At 41.5% G+C, this 21,647-nt stretch overlaps 1 protein-coding gene across 2 annotated transcripts in view; it reads left to right on the top strand.

Annotated features, from left to right (window-relative positions):
- STAC (SH3 and cysteine rich domain) overlaps positions 1 to 21,647 on the top strand; it is a 169,671-nt gene that overhangs the window by 41,886 nt on the left and 106,138 nt on the right. For both annotated transcript variants that reach the window (XM_003256840.3, XM_030812150.1), the window contains one exon: positions 19,731 to 20,007. In XM_003256840.3, the coding sequence (XP_003256888.1) occupies positions 19,731 to 20,007 (277 nt within the window). The remainder of the gene's footprint in view (positions 1 to 19,730; positions 20,008 to 21,647) is intronic.

Here is a 21,647-nt window from a genome sequence, read left to right as displayed (position 1 = left end):
TCAGCATTAGCATCACCATTAATAAATATAACTCCATAAAAATTTTACTATAAACTAATCCACTAAACATATTCAATGACTAATGTCAAAGATGAATGACAAACAGAAAAATATTCCACAAAATGACAATTTTTTAATAAATATGTAAAACATTTGCATATATAAAATATCTATAACCTACTACAAAAAATGATTATGTTTTGAGCATTAGTCTCTGCCAACAGAGGCCACATAAACTGATTTATAAACATATAAAAAGATATTTAGCCCCACTGATAAGAAATTAAAAGTTTCTTTAAGTTGCTATGTCATTTTTACCTATGTAATCAGCAAATATTTTAAAAATTAATTGTAACAAGCACTAGTTAAGGTATATCGAAAAAGACACTCCTTATACCAGCCAGTGGTATTTGTGTATGCAAATATGTAGGTACAAAATGTTCATTCCAGTATTGTTTGTAATAGAAAATATACTAGTGAGGGTAAGGATAAGCTGCTATAACAAAGAAACCAAATGAATGTTCAGTGGCTCAAAAAATATAGATATTTATTCCTCTCTCACATAGGCTTCAAGGCAAACTGTTTAGGTTAGCAGGTAGTGGTACTCCTTTTGGTTATTTGAAGACCCAAGATACTGTTCATCTGTTTCCCTGGGACATCTCATAATCTCCAGGGTTGAATGGGGTCTCCACAATAGCCATAGTGCAGCCAGTGTGAAAAAGGAAGAGAGAATGAAGTAGGCATACACACAGCCTTAAGGCTGAATTTCAGAAGTGATACATAGCATTTCACTGTATTCTATTAGCAAAAACACAGTCTTGTTTCTGCCTTTATCAGCCAGAAGCTTAGAAACATGTAATGTAACCACATACTGAGGAAGAAAATTAAAATGGATTTTGGTGAAGAACTACAGGTCTCTGCCTTAAGAAAATGGAATAATTAATTATTCTGCTGCCTCCATTCAATGAAATATTAGGCTTCAATAAGAAATAAGTTAAATCTCCCATGCTACTAGACACATATAATAAAAAGATCCCCAGTATATATTATGAAATGTAAAATCATGATACAGAAAAATATACATTGTATATTAGATGTATGTTTTTTAAAAGAGGCAATCTATACACTTATACACACACATACAGACAAAACAGTGCTGGAAGAAGAAACTATTCATAGAGGTTTTATCCTCAGTTGAACTAGAGATCTGATGTGAGAAGACTTACTTTTCGATAAGTTTCTTTTATTGTACTGTATTTTGTTTACCATATGTGTATCATTATTAATATTATAGGATGTAAATATATAAGTATGAGCAAATTCTTCCTTTGCTTAAGACATTCAGCAATTATCTGTTGCTACAAGATGTTTTCAGGCTCATTAACACATTATCCAGCTCTTTTCCTGTCTTAGGCTTTGAACTTGAAGCTCCCTTCCTCCTCATCTTTCTTCTTTTGCTCATAAATAATCTATTGTCCTAAAATATGCCTCCAAAAATGATGATGCCCTATATTTTAATTTTTTTCTCACAAGACTGATTTTAATGCCATATAATGAATATAATGGATCTCTTCATGTATCCTCTCCCCAAGTGAGTGAAAACTTGAGGACGAGGGGCCTGTTGTTGCTTCTCCTTGTCCCCAGCAGAATGGATGACAGACAGCATGTAGCTGATAAGTATTTGTGGAAATGAAAAGATCCCCCCACTCACTTAATTTAACAAACATTTATCAAGTGACTATATGGCTGCTCTTTTAAGTAGATTCTCTGCTCTTCACATCTTGTCCAATTTCTTTCTTTTGCCTTGTGTATTTTCTCCCCCCCAAAACAAACTGTTCTCTCTTCCTCTAGTATAGTTTAAAGGACACTCGTTTTAGAGTCCAGCCATGTAAATATCAATCAGGGAGCAATGAAGTTTATTTTAATAAAGAAGAGAATGCATTGATATGAACCCCTGGTTTTTAATATTTCTACAGATAGATTGATATAAAAATATAGATACATACATATAGGTATATGCGTAGTCAGTTATATATTCCCTAGCTCTGTCCACTAAGAGATGTGGAATTTTAGAGCCCAAAATTAATGCCACCCCAGTAGCAATAAGCACATCTAGTACCCAGACATCTCAGTTTCTAAATGCCATTCCCCAATAAAACTAACCAGCTTCCTTGAAGAAATGGATGGTTGCAAGACCGGGACAGGAAAAATACAAGATAAGCCTGGAAAAGTCTTGTAGTGTTAAAAAGTAGGGAAGTGTTCAAAACTGACTGAGGAAAAGGGCATGCCAAAAAAGGATGTAGGTACCAACTAAAAGGAGCCCTGAATGAGCAAACCTGGGACAATTTGAGCAATAAAATAAATAATGATAATGAGGAATTGTAACCCATAGAATAAAGCAAGTATCTGTCATTCCATACTGATAGAAATGAATAATTTAATAAATAAATAAATAAATGAAGGATAATTATGCAATAGGATTCTAATTAAGAAATATAGAATGACTAATAGAAATAGAACACCACTATTAGGCAGACAGCAGGTAATAAGTTTGAGGCAAAATTCATTAATGGATGTTGAAATTAGAGGGCAAGTATACGATAAGTACAGGATATTTGCCATCTCAAAGTCTCATAGTCACATTTTGAAATGACATACGGAATGATTTTTTAAAAAGTCTTATAGTCACATGATATTTATTATGAAGGGGAAAGAGGTAACTTTACAGTGGAGCAACCCAGCAAATACTACTTTAACCCAGTGACAAAAGTTAATCACCAGTAATGGAAGATGTTGACATCAGGTGTTTCCTAACATGATGAACCGAGAAGAGCATATCGCTTTTGTCCTAGTCTTATGAAAAATACATAACCTTGATATAATAATCAGAAAACATCAGACAAACCCAACATGAAAGATAATCTACAAAATAACTGGCCGGTAGTCTTCAAAAGGCTCAAGCTTATGAAAGACAAAGTAAGACTGACCGAGGACCTGATACAGATTGGAGGAAACTAAAGAAAGAACAGTTCATTGCAATATGGAATCCTGGATTGGATCCTGGACCAGAAAAAGACGATATGAGACAACTAATTCTGATAAGGCAAAATTCTACTAAGATCTGTAAATAAGTTGATAGTTTTATATCAGTGTTAATTTCCTGGTTGTAATCAATTTACTGTGGTTATACAAGGTGTTAAGCAGGGGAAGCTGGATGAAAGGTGTGTATGAACTCTATCCTGCAACTTTTCTTTATGACTAATATTATTTTAAAAGAAAATGTTAGAAAAATAAATATTCTTGGCTGGGAGTGGTGGCTCATCCCTGTAATCCCAGCACTTTGGGAGGCCAATGCAGGGGGATGGCTTGAGCTCAGGAGTTTGAGACAAGGCTGGGCAACATGGTGAGACCCTGTCTCTACCAAAAATACAAAAACGAAATAGCGAGGAATGGTGTGATGTGTGCTTGTGGTCCCAGCCACTCAGGAAGCTGAGGTGGCAGGATCACTTGAGCCCAGAGGGGCAGAGGTTGCAGTGAGCTGAGATTGTACCACTGCACTCCAGCCTGAGTGAGAGTCAGACCCTCTCTCTCAAAAAACAAAAAACAAAACAAAACCAAAAAAAGAGTATTTCAGATAATGTATTACTGGGTTGCTCTTTCATAGATAAAAGGAATCCAGAGCCCTCCTGAATTGAAAAATTCAGAATAATTCTCCAACACCTAATAGCTAATGTTTAACATCAATAGTTTTCTTTTTCTCACTTGATGTAATCTAACTCTAGGGTTTTTCTTAATTATTAGGAGGAAGCAAAGTCTCTCTGTTCATTTAGTAAAGGAAACTGCCCTTATCTTATCTCTTGCTAGATAGATTATAAAAATCAAGGAAAGCATCAGATGAGGCTCCAAACAGAGTTGGGATTGTACTTGCTGCTCTAATTCTCCAAGCAGCCTTTAAAGCTGCAAGCTATTTAATCAAAAACCATTTACTAAGTTCCTATAAATCTAACATGTAGCTTTAGCAGTATACTGCAGTGGTTTGAAAATTAAAAGTCAAGGATTATAGACATTGTTTGAAATACACAAAGTATTCTGCATATAAATTGTTGTCTTAATCTGTTAGCTACTTTTTTCAAGCCATAGATTTTTCTTGAGCCAATACAATACAGAAAAGCAGAACCAGACTAGAGGAAAGGTATCCAGATGTGACTTAGAAGCTTGGATTCAAGTTCTAACCCCACTACTAATGTTAACATCAAATTCTATAACGTATATGAAAACAAGTTTTTAAATAAGGATAGGGTCACTAGTTTATTAAGTGGGCTGAACTCAGAAGGTTACCCTCAGCTATTAGCTTTATTTTTCTCTCATCACACTCTTCTAACATGGTTGGTTGGTTGGAATTCTGTTCATCACCTCTCAACAACATTTTGGGAAGGTCTCATGGCTTTCATTGTTGGTCATAAGGGTCTCATTTTTAGGTATTAAAAATCCAACCCATCTAAAGCAAAATGTAAGTGTGACAGCTAATTCATTGCCCTTCCACTCATCCCCACCAACAGCCTCCTTCTTGCCTCATCCACAAACACCCCAGCTGAGGCCTAACCCTTGGGTTGAGAACCTGTGTTGGGAAAATGAACTGTGGTCTGTTCTTTCAGTTAGCCTCCACCTTTCTCACTTCCAAGTCCACAGGGGATTTTGCAAACAAGAGCTCTAGGAGGTCTCAATCATGTCCCACTCTGGATAAATGATGAGCAGAGCAGAACCTTCTCCATGCTTTTGGGGCTAATGTGACTCCATGAAGAACACTGTGAGCCTATGAAACACCTCGACCTTCTTTCACATCCCAATATGCATCATATATGAATTCTTGTATGTGAAATCTTTGCAAGTTCTCCTCCAACCAGGATTGCCACAGGCCCCTAATGCAGTGTCCCCTCTGGGCCAGCCTCAGAAATAAGTGCCAGAGAGCTCTGAGCCATTTATGTGCTTTGTTCTGTCTCCCCAAGATGTCTACACGCTGCCTAGCATGCTATAACTGCTCAAGAATATGTAGGATAGGGACATTTTCCTGGAATTCTCTGGGAGATGCTGTGGTAAGCAGTTAATCTAGTAGCTAAGTGTACCTGGGCTCTAGAGTCAATCACTTCTAGATTCACCAGATTCACTTCCAGATTCACTAGATTCTAGATTCAGTCTTTCAGCTAATATTTATTGAGCATCTAACTGTGCCAGGCTCAGTTTGAGATTCTGAGAGACAGAAGTTAATAGAGCAGTGAAAATTCCCTACCCTTGTGGAAACTACATTCTAGCTTGCGAAGCAGATATTCAACAAAGAAACAAAGAAATGAGCATATGATATAAAGAAATCATATACCTCCTAATAATGATGTACCCAGAGGGACACAGCATCACTTCTGTGATATTTCTACCAAAAATATGTGTAACCTGACAGAATTGTGAAGCAATTCCTCAGCCAGCCCACACTGAGCAACATTCTACAAGACAATTATTTTGTACTCTTTAAAAATGTCACAAAAAAACAATGAAAAGCTGACACTATTTCAAATTAAATGAGAATAAAAATACCTGAAAATTAAAAGCAATGCATAATCCTAGATTAGACCCTGAAGCAGATTTTTTAATGCTATGAAAGGTGTTATTCGTTCTGCTCAAGTTCTGCTCTGCTCATCTCTTGTCCAGAGTGGGATGTGATTGAGACCCCCTAGAGCTCTTCTTTGTAAAATTTGAGTTGCATTAATGTATTACATTAATGTTAATTTACTATGTTGTATTTACATAAAAATATGGTTATTCTTGAGAGAGACAGACTGAATGAAGTTTTTGGGAATAAGAGTTCCTGATGCTTGCAGTTTATTCCCAAACAGATCAGTGATGATAACAATAGCAATGACAATAACAAATCACAATAATATCTGGATGTCAGAAAGAACAATAAAAAACAAATAGTCCAAAATATTAATAGTTGTTGAATCTGGGTGAAGGGTATACCAGCATTCGTGGAACTATTATTGCCAATTTTTGATATGCTTACAAGTTTTCAAAATAAAAAGTTAAGAAACAAAATCAAATAGTAATAGGTGCTCTGAAGAGGAAATGGGGATAGAGCACAGGGATCGGGGGAAGTCTCTTGTGAATGACCTTTGAGTAGAGACCTGAAGGAAGTGCGAAGCGAGAAGACCATGGGAAGGGAAGAGCATTACAGGAAGTCAGAACAGCAGGGGTGAAGGCCCTGACATAGCAGTTTTCTGGTGTGTTTGTGATCAGCAAGGAGGCCAGAGGGACTGGTGCAGAGTGAGTGAGGAAGGAGAATGGTAAGAATGATCAGAGGTCAGATCACGGAAAGGACATTAGATTTTATTGTAACTACAGAGAAACTATGCTAAGGTTTTGAGCAGAGTAGTAAAATGGTCTGACTTCCATCTTAAGTAATCACTCTTGGCCACTTTGAAGGAAGTATGGAGCATGGAGCAAGAAATAGAATATAGTTAATATATTCAGTCAGGGAGACCTTGAGGATGGCGGTTGTACAGGTGAGACCAGATGTCAGATTGGGATAATGATATGGATTCTGCACATATTTTGAAAGTCTCATTGACGAATGTATTGGCTAATGGACTGAATATGAAGAGGAAGGGAGAAATTGGAGTCAAGGATGATTCCAAGGTTTGAGGTCTATTAACTAGATAAAATGCTATGCCCTTTACTAACTTACAGTCTGTGGAATGAGGAAGTAAGCTGGAGGACTGCTTCCTAGAGGTCCTCAAGGACACACCAGTCAGGAATTCAGGAGCCTTTCTCTATAAGAATCCAACTGTTTCATTTGACCTTTTCAGGTCCCACTATGAACCTCTGGTCCTTATGCTGCCCCAGAGAACACATGAGGGGCGCCAGAGCAGAGAGAGATATTCCTTATGACTGCCGATGTGTTTCTGCACCCATCTAGGCCTTGTCCACTGTAGGAGGAGGCCTGGGAGTGGTGGGGAACAGGTTGGAACTTGCTCAGAGCCTTCACAGTTCTCTCTCTCTGTCCATAAGGGCTGACATAAGTAGCATGGAAGATGCTTCCTCCCCTTGCATGTCCTTGGGCCACCTCAAGGCTATACACTTGTTTTCTGGATTGAACACACTCTTCGGTATTGCCCGGCCACCATGGTAGCTCTTCAGCCTTGAGTATGTGCCCCCACTTCTCCTTGCCTCCTCGGAATTGAGTTGTATAACTCTACCTTTGGTTTCAGGCCTCAGGGTCCATAGGAACATTGTTATCTGTTTCACTCTGCTCCAACCCCTTACACTATACTGGCTTGATACTCTCATGTACCCACATGGTTTCTTGAATCTAGCCCCTGCCTGACCCAGGCTGCTGGAAGATAAGACTGCAAGAATAAATTATAAAGGAAAACTGGAGGTCATAACACAGGTGAAAAGGGTCGGAGTCTTGGAGAGGAGAGATGAATACAGGAGATATTTTTAAGGAAAGGGAGATTAGCCTTGGTTACTAGTAGAAAATGGGGTTCAAGATGAGAGAAGGGAGGACACAAAGAGTCTTCTAGGCCAGAACATTGTTCTAGGCCAGCAGATTGAAGGGATGGTTCATCTGTCATTTTCTTCCCACTAAATATGGGGAATTCAAACATGTAAGGCAGGCAATCCATTCATTCATTTACTCAACATAGAATGTCTATCCTATGCCAAAGCCTGTACCTGCGTGTTGGAGATCCAACGATGAAAAGAATAGTCCTTGACCTCAGCGTATAGAATAAGAGTATGCAGAATGTCAGTTGTGGTGATGTACTGCTGCAGATTATGGTAGAATGATAGGGCACCTGCATACATAGAATATTGAGCTCTATGTGGAGAAGTCAGGGAGAGCCATTAGAAGCAATATTGGAGCTGAGACTTAGATAATGAGCGGTAGGTCTCCAGGAACACATGTGAGAGAAGATGTCCCAGACAATACGGCACGGACAAGACAATCTGCCCAGGTTTCCATCTTTATTAACCAGTGGAGCATATGCTAAATATATATGCCTGTGCAACAGTAGAAATACCACAGAAATATCCTCAGTGCAGCTCTTTCTTATTGCAATTGATGTTTTAGGAGCACAATATTTGCCTCAGAGGGCTTTTATGGAGTACTATATTAATTTGCTAGAGCTGCCATAACAGAGTACCACAGACTGGGTGGCATAAACAACAGAAATTTATTCTCTTGCAGCTCTAGAGGCTAGAAGTCCAAGATCAAGGTATTGGTTTCTTCTAGGGCCTTTCTCCTTGCCTTGTAGATAATCACCTTCTCACTGTGTCCTCACATGATTTTTCCTCTGTGTGCCCAAATTTCCTCTTCTTACAAGGACACCAGTCAGATCGGACTAGGGTACACCCTAATGACCTCATTTTAAACTACCTCTGCAAAAGCCCTGTCTCCAAATAAAGTCATATTCTGAGGTACTGGGGATTAAGGCATCAACATAAGAATTTGAGGAGCAATACAATTCAGCCAGTAGCAAATACCCACTATTTGCACGGCATTATGAGAAGCAGTACTTGATAAATGAAACCTAGCATAGTACTGAATGTAAATCCTTTTGTTCTGCTGTCCATCACTTAATCTCTAGAACTACTTGATGTATCAATCAGAATATAGAAAGCTCTATACTGTAAAATCCTCACTGCTCTCAACACAGTTTTTCTACCTTTTAGACAGCCAGCCAGCCATCATATTTCCATCTTCTCTTTCATTGACCTTCCTAGGGCCCAGCACTCTCTTTGTTCTTAGGGAAAAACACCAGTGTGGTCCCTGGGACTGTACACTTTCTCCCCACTGTCACACAGCAACAGGAGCAGCAACTCAGAATGCAGAGTGGGGAGTGGCCACTGCTGCCCGTGTTGGGCTTTATGGCAATGGCATCAGACAGCTTGGTGTGACTCCTACCTGAGGAGCTGGATGGCTCAGAACCCATACTCTCAGTTGCAACCTCAATGCCACCTGGGCAGGCAGGGGTTCTCTCTGACAGGATTCCAGATCTGAGGAGCGTGCTCTGAAACTTGCCATACAATCCATTATAATGCAGGTGCTAACTCTCTGAACTCACCTCTTCATTCTCCCTGAAAAGGAGGCCTCTTGCCCAAAACATCAATGAGCAATGTACTAAATTTACTGAAGAATTTGAGGAGAAAAAAAAGGGAGAAAGGTTTATAAAGCACACTTCTGTCAGTAGTTCTCTTACTCAAAAATCTCTGCCTCCATACCACCCCAGAATTTGTTTCCTCCCTGCTCTTTCTGGCACAACTCTCTCATGGCAGCCTCCCCTCACCCCCAACTCCTTTTCTATTACTGCTTGTCATCTTGTAGTTCTGACCTTACATCTGCAAACTTCACTTCCTCTCAGTATTCAGTAGAAAAAAGGGCTATTATTTTTAAATTGAGATTGGTCCTTGGAACCATCTTCCCTAGCCAGGTAGCTACTCAAAGTATTTCTTCTGAATATATACAGTTCTGTTTCCTAAGAGGAATCGTTGAATCAGCTCTGAAGGTGATAACAATTGCCCTGTATTGTTACAGTGGCATCCACATGCCTCACCAGATATGGCAGAGGTGTGGTGGGGATTTTGAGAAGTCAGAATTATGAAGTAGCCCTTGAGTGCCAGACACCTTGCCAGATACTTTAGATGCTTTATTTTATTTAATCCTCATAACAAATCAGCAGGGAACCTATTATTACTCCTATTTTATGGATGGGGAATTTGGGACTCAGAGAAGTTATATAACTTTCCTACACTCACACTGCTGGAGACCAGCAGAGCTGGGAAGGGCAACAAAGCCATTCTGACCCCAAAACCTTCACTGTGTCTCTTCCTCAGGTAGGAAAGCCTCCTCTATCTCTGCACACAAGGGGAGCCTTAAAACTTTTGCTTTAGGCTTGGTGTGATGGCTCACACCTATAATCTCAGCACTTCGGGAGGCCGAGGCAGGTGGATCACCTGAGATCAGGAGTTCAAGACCAGCCTGGCCAACATGATGAAACTCCGTCTCTACTAAAAATACAAAAATTAGCTGGGTGTGGTAGTGGGTGCCTATAATCTCAGCTACTTGGGAAGCTGAGGCAGGGCGAATTTCTTGAACCCAGGAGGCGGAGGTTGCAGTGAGCCAAGATCGTGCCACTGCATTCCAGTCTGGGTGACAGAGTGAGACTCCGTCTCAAAAAAAAAACAAAAAACTGTCGCTTTATTAAGCATCTTAAAGCATCTCATCTTCTATGGACCTCAGGCATGTCACTTAACATCTTTTGAACCCATTTTCTCAATCTATAAGATTTGGGTACATTATTTAACTTCTTTCTACTACCCTCTCCTTATCCATAAAATAGGGACAGTAATAGTACCTGCCTCATAGGTTAGCCTGACAATCAAAAGATAACCCATGTAAAGTCCTTAGGATAGAGCCTGGTGTATAATAAGAGTACAATAACTACTTGGTAGTAAATTAATATATTAATTACTATGTACCAGTCACTGTGCTTCCTGTTGGAAGTGGCTTCATGGTCTGCAGGAGAGCCCCAGAGCAGGAGGTAGGAAGGGTGGTAACATGTCACACATGTTGCACACTGGGGGGTCAGTAGGAGGGAGCATCCAGAAGCACCTGCAAGGAGGGCCAGGCTAGACTCCACAGAGAAGTTAAAGTTAGGTGAACCAGGCATGTTCCAGGTACACCGAATGAGACACAGACCTCCCAGGAAGAACAAACCAAGGCACTTAAGGTTTATGTATCATTGGAAAACTGGAGTCTGCTCTTAGTTTATCTAGGTGCATGGGGTGCAGGAGGGGATGACTAGAAATAATACTGGACACATGGATTGCCGTAATCCAGCAGAAAGGATCCCATTTCCCACAGTAAGGAACCTGGTATAACCTAGAACTGAGGGATGCCATCAGAGCACTTAAACAGTTGAATTATATGTTTTAACATTGATTCATACTTCAAGGTTTGAAAGAATGTCTCTGACTATTTCAGCCTCCATTGATAGCTCCTGTTTCTGACATATTAGAGTAGGCAGTGATCAAAACACTCAACTTCACTTGTTAATATAAATATAGGGCTTGTGTCACCCTCAGAAAGTTTTATGCATTGCTATTTGTCTCCAGAATTAGATCTTAGACTTCCTAAAAGTGGAGACTATTTAAAGTCTTTTGTATTTTCTCACCATGCTGAATTCTCAGAGCTGGAAGGGAACTTTGCAGCCACTGAGCTCATCCTCTATATTTACTGGTAGAACCTAAGCCAAGGAGCTTGAGAGGCTTGCCTAAGACCACACATTTCATCAGTGGCAGAGCATGCAATCAATCATATCTAGTAACTGTTGCTTTACCAATATACTCATTAATAACTGGTTTTTGGAGCTGGCTATGACAGAGCCAGGTAGATGTAAGAAGAATATTTCAACTTTGAAGTTACCATACAAACTAAAGCAAATCAGTACCTGGAATGTATTGTACTTGCTGTAAAAGAAATCAAGCTGTGAGTGGGGTAAAACTGTTGGTGAGAAATTTAATCCTCATACTAAACATTACATTTCTATAGACCCCCAGTGCTCACTCTCTGCCCATTGAGTTCACATGTAAAATGTTAGAGGTGAATGTGGAAATTGCTTTGACAAACTAACCATCAGCCAAACTTGGAACAGATGAGGTGAATCTGCATGACAGCTGGAATGTGAAGGGAGCTGGCTTCGAGAGTCAATGCACGAGGGCTATTGGGCCACAATATGACAGTTATTTCCTCAATTCTTAGATGTCATTGAATGGTTTAATATCTTCTCAGAAAAATGAAAACAATGAGCATTTCACTGTCCATTTAAAAATCAAAGATGTGGACCACATGTGAGTATCAAGGAGGAAACCATTTGCTTGTCAAAGGTTCCCTGATGACTTCATTTCAACTCAGAAGTAAAACCCAGTGCATTATTGGTACGGTGTTAAATAGCCAAGGAAATTTCTGTACAGTGGCAACCGACTTTATGGTTAAATGTCAATGGGCAGGAAACTGAGTTGATATGGTGACTGTGCCTCCTAATTTACTGCCTGTGTGGGCAGACTCTTTGCATCAGAACCACCCCTTTCCCATATAGCGTGGACTTTAGATCCTGGCAGAAATAATCAAGTACACACTGGTTAATTAACTTGATGTGCCACTGCAGAACAGACTGGTAAATCAATACACCTGCTATTACATTCACCTTCAGGCTGCAATTCTCTGTGTTCCAGCGCTCTCATGACTCCCAATTTCTGCATTCCCTGAATAATTGCCATAGAAGTAGTGTTGCTCAACCTGGGAACAACATGGATTATTGCTGAAATTCCAGCAGGCACCAGAAAATGAAACACACTAAGCAGAGAAATTTTGCTAAGAGCACATCAAGGGTGGGGTACCTTATGAAAGCCCATTTGGCTTTAGGAGCTTTGGAGACAGAGAGGTCTGTATGTGGATCTTCATTCTGCAACTTACTAGCCATTTAACTTCGGGCAAGTTGCCATTTTTCTGTTTTCTCATCTGTAAAATGAGGAAATAACCTAAAATGGACCCTCTGAGCTACCTTCCCATTCTACCACTGTGCATTACTCTAGTCAATTCACCCTCCCCTGTCTCTGAAATGGTTATTCCACATCTCCCTCCTTCAACTTCGGACATCTCCTCCCTCCACCTCCCATTGTCTCTGACTCAGGAGACAGACTTTTTTCTTTATTCACTGAGAATATAGAGGCAATCGAAAGAGAAAAGCCACATCCAGCCAATACCAATTCCACCAACTCTTCTCCATCTTTCTCCTTATGGCGGCCTGCCTCACTCCAATCTAAAGGCAACCCTTCTTCTCAACTACCCAGGGACATGGCTCCAGCATGCCCCTTTCTCTCTTATGCATCATCAGATTTAACACATGCTGGAGTAAGCTCCAGTATTTAAACAAAACATGACAACAACAACAACAAAAAAAAACTCCCCGGATGCTACATTTCCCTTCAGATATTGCCTCTTTCCACTAATCTTCTTTATAGCAAAGCTTCTCAAACCAACTGTCCATGTTCACTACCTCTGCTCACTTTTTTTCCAGCCATCCTCTCCTGAAACCTCCTCAGTTAGGTTTTCACACTCACCACTTCACTGAATCTGCTACTATTAAGGGCCTCCAAAGACATTCCCTTTACCAAATACAGTAACCAATTCCTAAACCTCGCCTTACTTCACGTTATTATTTGAGATTCATTTCATGCTTTTGGCTATTCTCTCTTCTTTGAATCATTTTCTTCCCTCAGCTTCTAACACATTCCTCTCTTTGAGTCTTCTCCTTCCTCACCAGCCTGTCCTTCTCAAGTTCCTTTGCTTGTCCCTACCAATCTTCTTGCCCTCTAAATACTGGAATGCCCCAGAGCTCTGTCCTCAGATCACTTCTCCTCCGTGTCTGCACTCACTGCCTATGTAGTGATCTCATCTAGTCTCATGGTTTTAAATATCATCAATATGCTAATTACTCCCAAGGTATTACTCCAGCTTGGACCTTTCCCTGGAATCCCAGAATCATATATCCAGCTGCCTAACTGGCAACGCCACTTGAATTCCAAATAAGCATTTCAAACTTATTCAAAACTCAACTCCAAATTCAGCCATATCTTACCATAACTATACAAGGCCAAGCTAAAATTACTTCTGATCAGGATTATCGCAAGAGTCTCCTCTCCCAACTTGTCTCCCTGTTTCCATCTTGCCCTCCTACAGTTGGTATTCCACACAGCTGCTAGAGTGACCCTTTTAAATAAAAGTCAGAGCCTGTCACTTCCCTGTTCAAAACCATCACCCTTAGGATAAATTCCAAAGCCCGTGCCATGACCTACAAGGTCCAGCAAGAAGCTAGCCTTGACATCTCTGCTCTTTCTTTCCCCCATCGTTCTTAATCAGACACACCGACCTCCCAGTGCTTCTCAGATACCCTTCCCTTGATCTCTTGTTGGGGCCTCAGCTCTAGGTTTTTCCACTGCCCACAATGCTCTTCTCCAGCATAGCTCAAACAGTCACTGCTTACTTCACGTCTCTGTTCCACTGTCACCGGTCAGAGAAGCCTTCCTTGTCACCTTCTAATGCCCAGCTCTGGCCTTATTTTCCTGTGTACCTCCTCTCCCTATCCAAATTTATATTATTTACCACTTTGATTATCTACCTATAGTCTATCTCCACCCACTAGACCTTAAAACCTTAAAAGGAAGGTTTTAATCCTTTTTTACTGCCATAGCCCCCAAATCAAGGTCTATGCCTAGCTCAGAGCAGTACCCATGATATTCATTGACTTCTTCTTCTTCTTCTTCCTCTTATTATTATTATTATTATTATTTGGATGGAGTTTGCCCAGGCTGGAGTGCAATGGTGTGATCTTGGTTCACCGCAACCTCACCTCCCAGGTTCAAGCAATTCTCCTGCCTCAGCCTCCCAAGTAGCTGGGATTACAGGCATGCGCCCCCACACCTGGCTAATTTTGTATTTTTAGTAGAGACAGGGTTTCTTCATGTTGGTCAGGCTGGTCTCGAACTCCCGACCTCAGGTGATCTGCCGCCTCTCTAAGTGCTGGGATTACAGGCGTGAGCCACCACACCCGGCCTGAATGAATTATTTAATGAATGAATGATCCCCTATCCATAAGGTTGCTAGGATGATTACATGAAGTAAATGATATAGAGTAGTTCCAAGCACATGGTAAGGTTCTGAAGAATATCTGTTTCTTTTACATTATTATTATAAATAAAATGGAGCTGGGCCATGGCAGTGGTACATGGAAGCTAATCATTTTATGACATCTGTGATTATCAGGGTTTGCTTCTATTTCTGCATTTCATATGTTCTCATCTGGCCTCTGCTCTTTTAGGGATAATTAGAGAAATCATGTTCCTTTGAGCTCACGTCTAGGGTTTAATTTAACTTGTAGGTATTTCTCTTAAGATTTCCACTTGAACAAGTCACATTCACTTCCAAAACAAATTCTCCAGCTCTAGAGGCAGGCAGGGTCTGATGGCTTCATACAATTTCCAAGCCACATCCCCCAGAGCAAGAAAAATGTGGCAGGTTTCCTGGTATCATACTTGAACATCACACATAAACTTCCAGGGAACACAGAACACCACACCACATATGACGAAGGGTTTGAAAGGAGAAGTAAAGCACATGAGCACAGGAGGGAGACAAGACTGGATGTGTGTAAGCATCCTCCCCGTCACTTTCCCTGTCCTGGCAGCAGAGGCCATGCAGTGACATTTGATGCTTTCCTTTGATAAACAGGACATGCTTTTATCATTTTTTAGAAATTTGAAATATATAAAATGAAAGAAATAGTTCCCCAAAAAGCAGATTTGCTTTCCTGCTCCACATCCTCACTGATGGCTAGAAGTAGTGTCATCTCCCTGGAGGTGGGGGATAACTCTCCTCCGCCCCTCCATCCAACCCCTAAAGACTCACCAGCAGTGGAAAGAGCATGGGGATGGGGATTGGAGGAAGGCAGATTCAATTTGAACCCTGGTCTTGATTCACAGAATCTGTGTGACCTTAGGCAAGTTGCTTAACCACCCTCAGCTTCCATTTCTCCAGGGGTAAAATCGCATCTTCACCGAATGGTTGGGAGGATTAAGATAGGTCGCCTGGTGAAGCACTTAGCTCAGCTCTGTATTCCCAGCTCCTTGGTTCCCCACTTTTGTCCCCTGTCATCCACCATCCACTTATATCCTGGAGTTCTCAGAGGGCTCTCCCACACATTATCCTCTGTGTCCTTCACGACAGGGTGGGTGTTATTCTGATTTTGAGACATGAGTAGTCAATTTATTGAATCATCTGAACTCAGTAGGGAGCAAACAGTAAATGATTTTCATTTTTCTGTGTGATGGTGTTTACTTTGATAAACCTCTCCCTGGGTTGCACATCCCATGACAAAACCTTGGCAGATTCTTTACCTTCCTGTTCACTTTAATGTATTAAATGTCCTTCTAAAATAAAACTTCGGTCTTACCTCCTGTGTCAGCCTCCCTTCCTCCAGCATCAGTCCAGTTTATAGCCTGAAGGACTTCAAGTGAAGAGGGTCTGTACTGCTCCTTTGCTGCATCCAGGTCCTCACCTCAAAGTGGCTCAACCTCAATGAATGATTGTCTCATAGCCCCCTCTCACTTAGCTTTTTCAGAGATGAGGTGTCCTCTTCAAAATCAATGCTATGCTCCCAAGGACACAGGACTCACTGCCCTGTATCCATCAGGATACACTAGCTTATGCCTCAGCAACAAGCAACTACAAAATAACTCAGTGACACCTCCCTCTTCCCTCTTCTTTGACAGTTCTGACTCCTCTATTAGTTTGAGCTGTAGGGCAGAGGGAAAGGGACAAAAGTCTTAGCTGGCCCACTCTTTCTGACCTTTCTGCAGGTTGTTACAGCTTCTCTGGCTAGCCTTTTCTAGCTGATGATGCCCTATTAGCAGCCCTAGTGGGGCTTTTCAGAGGGCTTTGCAGGGCCTCTTTTTTGTATGGCTCCTTGAAGTGGACAGCTGGCTTCACACAACCACACCTGACTTCAGGAGGGCAAGTAAGTACAATCCCACCACATGCATAACATGCAGGAGGGTGGGGAGAATAGCATTGTACCGGTTATCTATTGCTGTGTACACACAATAGATACCCAATTTAATGACTTAGGACACCAGTCATCTTTTTAGTTGAAGAGTGTGTGGGTTGACAATTTGACAAGGACTCAGCTGGACAGTACTTCTGGTCTCATCTGGACTCCCTTATGCCTGCAGGACAGCAGGGTGGCTCTGCTTCTGGACTCTATCCTAGAGTGGCAGGGAATTGACTGGACCATGTGTCTCATAATCCTTCAGGCTACACTGGGCAGTTTGGTAGGTTTCTAGAGGGAGGACAGAAGTAGGCAAGGCCTCTTAAGGCCTGGGCTTGGAACTGCCTTAAAATTGCTTCTGCTGCCTTCTATTGGTTAAATTTCAGAAACCAACAATATTCAAGGAGTGGGAAACTAGGCTCCACTTTTGATAGATCGAGATGCAAATTCACATTGCAAAGTGCATGGATAAGGGAAAGGGGAGAGAACTGCAGTCTTTTTGTAGTTTACCCCAAACACTAATGACCACCATATCTTCCTGGACTTTTGAAGTGGAACTTAGGGGGTTAAGACAGAGGTGGTTGGGCTTGGCAAGGCTGTGTAAACTTGTCTGATATATTGCGTAGGGGGAGTCTGACCACACTTATGGAGACCCTTATTAGACAAGAGTACTGAGCACCATTTGTTTCTTCTTCTCTTTTTAAATTACTTTTGTGATTTTATTTTTAACTGACATAAAATAATTGTACCTATTTATGGAGTACATAGTGATTTTGCAACACATGTAAAGTATAGTGATCACATCAGGGTAATTAGCATATCCATAACATCAAACATTTATCATTTTTTTGTGTTGGGAACATTCAAAAGTATCCTCCTTCTAGCTATTTGAAACTATATAATGTATTGTTGTTAACTATAGTTATCCTACAGTGCCATAGAGCACTAGAACTTATTCTTCCTATCTAGCTGTCATTTTTTAGTTAAAAATCTCTCCCTATCCTCCCTTCTCCCTGCCCTTGCCAGTCTCTAGTATCCTCTGTTCTACTTTTAACTTCTACGAGATCAACTTTTTTTAGCTTCCACCTATGAGTGAGAACATGCAGCATTTAACTTTCTTTTCCTGGCTTATTTTATTTAACGTAATGCCCTCCTGTCCCATCCATGTTGCCACAAATGACAGAGTTTCATTCTTTTTTATGGCTGAATAGTATTTCATCATGTACATGTACCATATTTCCTTTATCCATTCATTGTGTTGTTGGACCCATAGATTGACTCCATATCTTGGCTATTGTGACTAGTGCTACAATTAACGTGGGGGTGCAGATGTCTCCTCAGTATAATGATTCCCTTTTCTTTAGATAAATTCCCAGCAGTGGGATTGCTGAATCACGTGGTAGTTCTATTTGTAGCTTTTTGAGGAACCCCCATACTGTTCTTCATAGTGGTTGTACTAGTTTACATTCCCACAAACAAAATGTCTGTGAGTTCCCTTTTCTCTGCATTTGTTATTTTTGTCTTTTTGATAATAGCCATTGTAAGTGGGGTGAGATGATGCTTCACTGTGGTTTTGATTTGCATTTCCCTGATGATTAGTGATGTTGAACTTTTTAAATATATTTGTCAGCCATTTGTATGTCTTCTTTTGAGAAATGTCTGTTCAGATCATTTTCTCATTTTTAAATTGGATTGTTTGGAGGGTTTTTTTTGCCATTGAGATGCTTGAGTTTCTTGTATATTCTAGATATTAATCTCCTGTCTGATGCATATTGTGCAAATACTTTTTCCCATTCTATAGGTTGTCTCTTCACTCTGTGTCAGTGGGGATAGTGCCATGCACACAGCAGATCTCACCCCCACAGCCTGGATCTGCATTATCCATTGATCGTAAGAGAGACTGGTCCATCATTGCATTGCAGCTCCAGAAACTAAAACGATCACTTTCTTTCAAGACCGGGAGTTTATGGAGCAAAAGTGCTGACAGCTTCCTCCAGTTTCCTTTGCTGTGTAGAAGCTTTTTAGTTTGATATCTGAGCATCTTTTTTCTGCAGCTTTGGGCCATACATGTTTATTCCAGGCAACACAAAGAACTCCCATGGATATTCAATTACAAAAAGAAACCACCTTAAAGGTGAAGTGACTTGTTGCTGGGTGAAAAGAAAAACTATGTACTAAGGACTAGGGATGAGAAAGCAGAGTAAACAGGAGAGACTTTTAAAAGGCCACTGTGGGTATGGACAGAGCAAGGTGCACCATGGTGCAAGCTGTCATCAGAGTCCAGAATCTTCCAGTTCTCGGAGCCAGAGTAGAGGGGTAGATTAAACTCAAACCCAGACCTGCCAGAATATTGTGCTTTTCCGAACCTGTTTTGGTGCCTTTTCATAAGTCCTAGAGGCAAAGGAGAAATGGTCTAGTTTGTCATGGCCAAAACAAGAGGGAGGGCAGCAGGAAGAGCAGAGAAAGTCAAAAGGATAATACAGTATGTCATATGTCCTACAGACACACACACACACACAGGTTACTTATCCATATGCTTCAGACCCAAGCAGACTTGAGAGTTCCTAGTTTGTGCTCTGTGGATAGTTTAGTGAGATTGATTTTGAGCCAGACAATAGACTCTTCTGCTTTGCTGTGTGCAGAGACAAGTGGCTGTTAAGTGATCATAAGAGAGAAAGGCCAGCTTTACACATGTAGCCTTTGAGCCCATGAGTTTGTATACTTAATATTTCCAATGATTCAAATTCAAAAGGCAAATTATATCAAAATCCAATGTGGTGGGACACTTTGACAGCACACTGGTAGGACTTTAAGGAGACAGGGGAGGAGGGGCGGGGGCAGAATCAAAGGCAAAATAGGACTTCTTTCTGCTCATCTGGCTTAGTGGCAGGGGCAGGGGAAATTCCCTCTTTACTAGGCACTGCCATCACCCCACCCACACAGGGACATTTATGAGCCTCTTCAAGACTGAGGGTGTCAGTGGGGACTGTATAGTGCACACAGCAGACCTTACCCCCACAGCCTAGGTCTGCTTGATCCATTGATCGTAAGAGAGACTGTTCTGTCATTGCATTGCAGCTCCAGAAACTAAAACGATCACTTTCTTTCAAGACCAAGAGTTTACGGAGCAAAAGTGCTGACAACTTCTTCCAGCGAACCAACAGCGAAGACACGAAGCTGCAAGCACACATGGTGGCTGAGATCAGCCCCAGCTCCAGCCCACTCCCTGCTCCAGGAAGCCTGACGTCCACACCCGCCAGAGCTGGCCTACATCCAGGTGGCAAGGCTCATGCCTTTCAGGAATACATCTTCAAGAAGCCCACTTTCTGTGATGTCTGCAACCACATGATAGTGGGTAAGGCCTCCCACCCCTTTCTCCAGATCCCAGCACCCCCGGAAAGCTGAGAGAGAGTGGTGTGCCACGGGTCCAGGTACCTACAGACAGATGCTAGGCCTCAGAGATTTACATGTGGGAAGATCATTCAGGAGTGCTTTGGGGAACAATATTTGTGAGAAGGTAAGGGAAGCAGCACTGGGTAGTGGGAGAAGTTGGGTTGTGATATAGTTGTAATCAGGACTTCAGCTGATCCCCTGTAGATCCCTAAAGCCCTTTAGCATGTTCTTGCATTGAGGCTCGAGGTCTGGGTCTTTGAACACCTGCATCAGCCTGTCACTGCATGTGGGCAACAAGTGAGACCTGGAATGCTTGTTGCTTCCCCCAAAAAAAAGCCAATGTCTGTCATATGTGCATGGTCATACCAGTGACATCCAATATGGCCTGGAAGTCAGGGTTCTGCAGTTCTCCTCACCCTTTGCCAAGGCTCAGTTAAGGGGTAGGATATTCGAAATGGTGGGCAATATTAACCCTTCTTACAATCACACACAAGGCTTGTTCTCATTTGCAGAAAACCTTTATGTACTCATGTTCTCATTTTCTAGTCCGTATGACTCATTTTCTTCTTTTAAATGGCCACATTTAGGAACAGTGCTTGTATCAGTCAAAGATTTCCACCAGAAAGTTGCCTAAAAGCCACCCTAAAAAGTAGTTTTAAAGTGCTGAAAAGTTTAGAAGTTCTTTAAAAATGGCCATGTTTTACTCTCACTCAGGCATCTGCAGGTCAGCTGAGATCCGGCTGATCCAGACTCAGCTTTGTTATTGCATCTTCTCTCTACTCCTTATCTCCTGCCCTCTCCTTGAACCAGTGGGCTAGCCACATCATGCACTTCTCATGACGAGGACAACTGGGAGCATACAAAGCCTCTTAAGGCCTTGAGCCGGAGGTGGCATACTGTGACTTAGTCTACTGGCATTTCGTTAGCTGAATTAAGTTATGTGGCCAAATCCACAGTCAAGGCAGGGGCAACCAACCCCCTAGCCCCCACCTGCCATCTCTAGTAGCAAGGACTGCAAGCCACCTGGCAAAGGGCTTGGATACAGGGAGGGGTGGAGAATGGGCTCAGTATGTAATCTACCATTTAGGATGCTCTCTGGAGCTGATCTTTTTTTTGTTTGGTAGAGTCTGCTAAGTCTTGGAGCTCCCACCCTTCTACTTCACATCTCCATATGGACTTAATGCCTAGCATCTGACTGTCAGCTTGGGGTTGCTGGGCCGGGGGCGGTGGAGGGTCTCATCACGTCTCATGCTCAACAATACTTAGACACTTCGGCCTCTAACTTAGTTTCTGTGCCTGCCTGGCTTCTGAATCTGTGTCACTTTCAATTTCCACACACATTTCCACCAGGCCTTTTCAAGGCAGTGCTATTCGTAAGTAACCCTTAAATAGGTGATGATGCGCCTCTATTTTAGATCTCATTGTGATGAGTGTGAAAAGACACAGGATGTGTTTTTAAAAATGAGTAACAGAAATGAGTTCACCTCTGAGGAATGTCATAGTCATTACGCTAAAGAGGATTCTAGGTATACCTCAAGTACAACAACAATTTTGAAAGACTCTATTTTGAATATCACTAAAAAAACTGTCCTATGCTAAAGA

Source organism: Nomascus leucogenys, chromosome 4, assembly GCF_006542625.1.
Source record: "Nomascus leucogenys isolate Asia chromosome 4, Asia_NLE_v1, whole genome shotgun sequence".
Classification (NCBI taxonomy): Eukaryota; Metazoa; Chordata; class Mammalia; order Primates; family Hylobatidae; genus Nomascus; species Nomascus leucogenys.
Note: the sequence above shows the minus strand (reverse complement) of the source record. Positions and strands in the feature narration are given on the sequence as shown.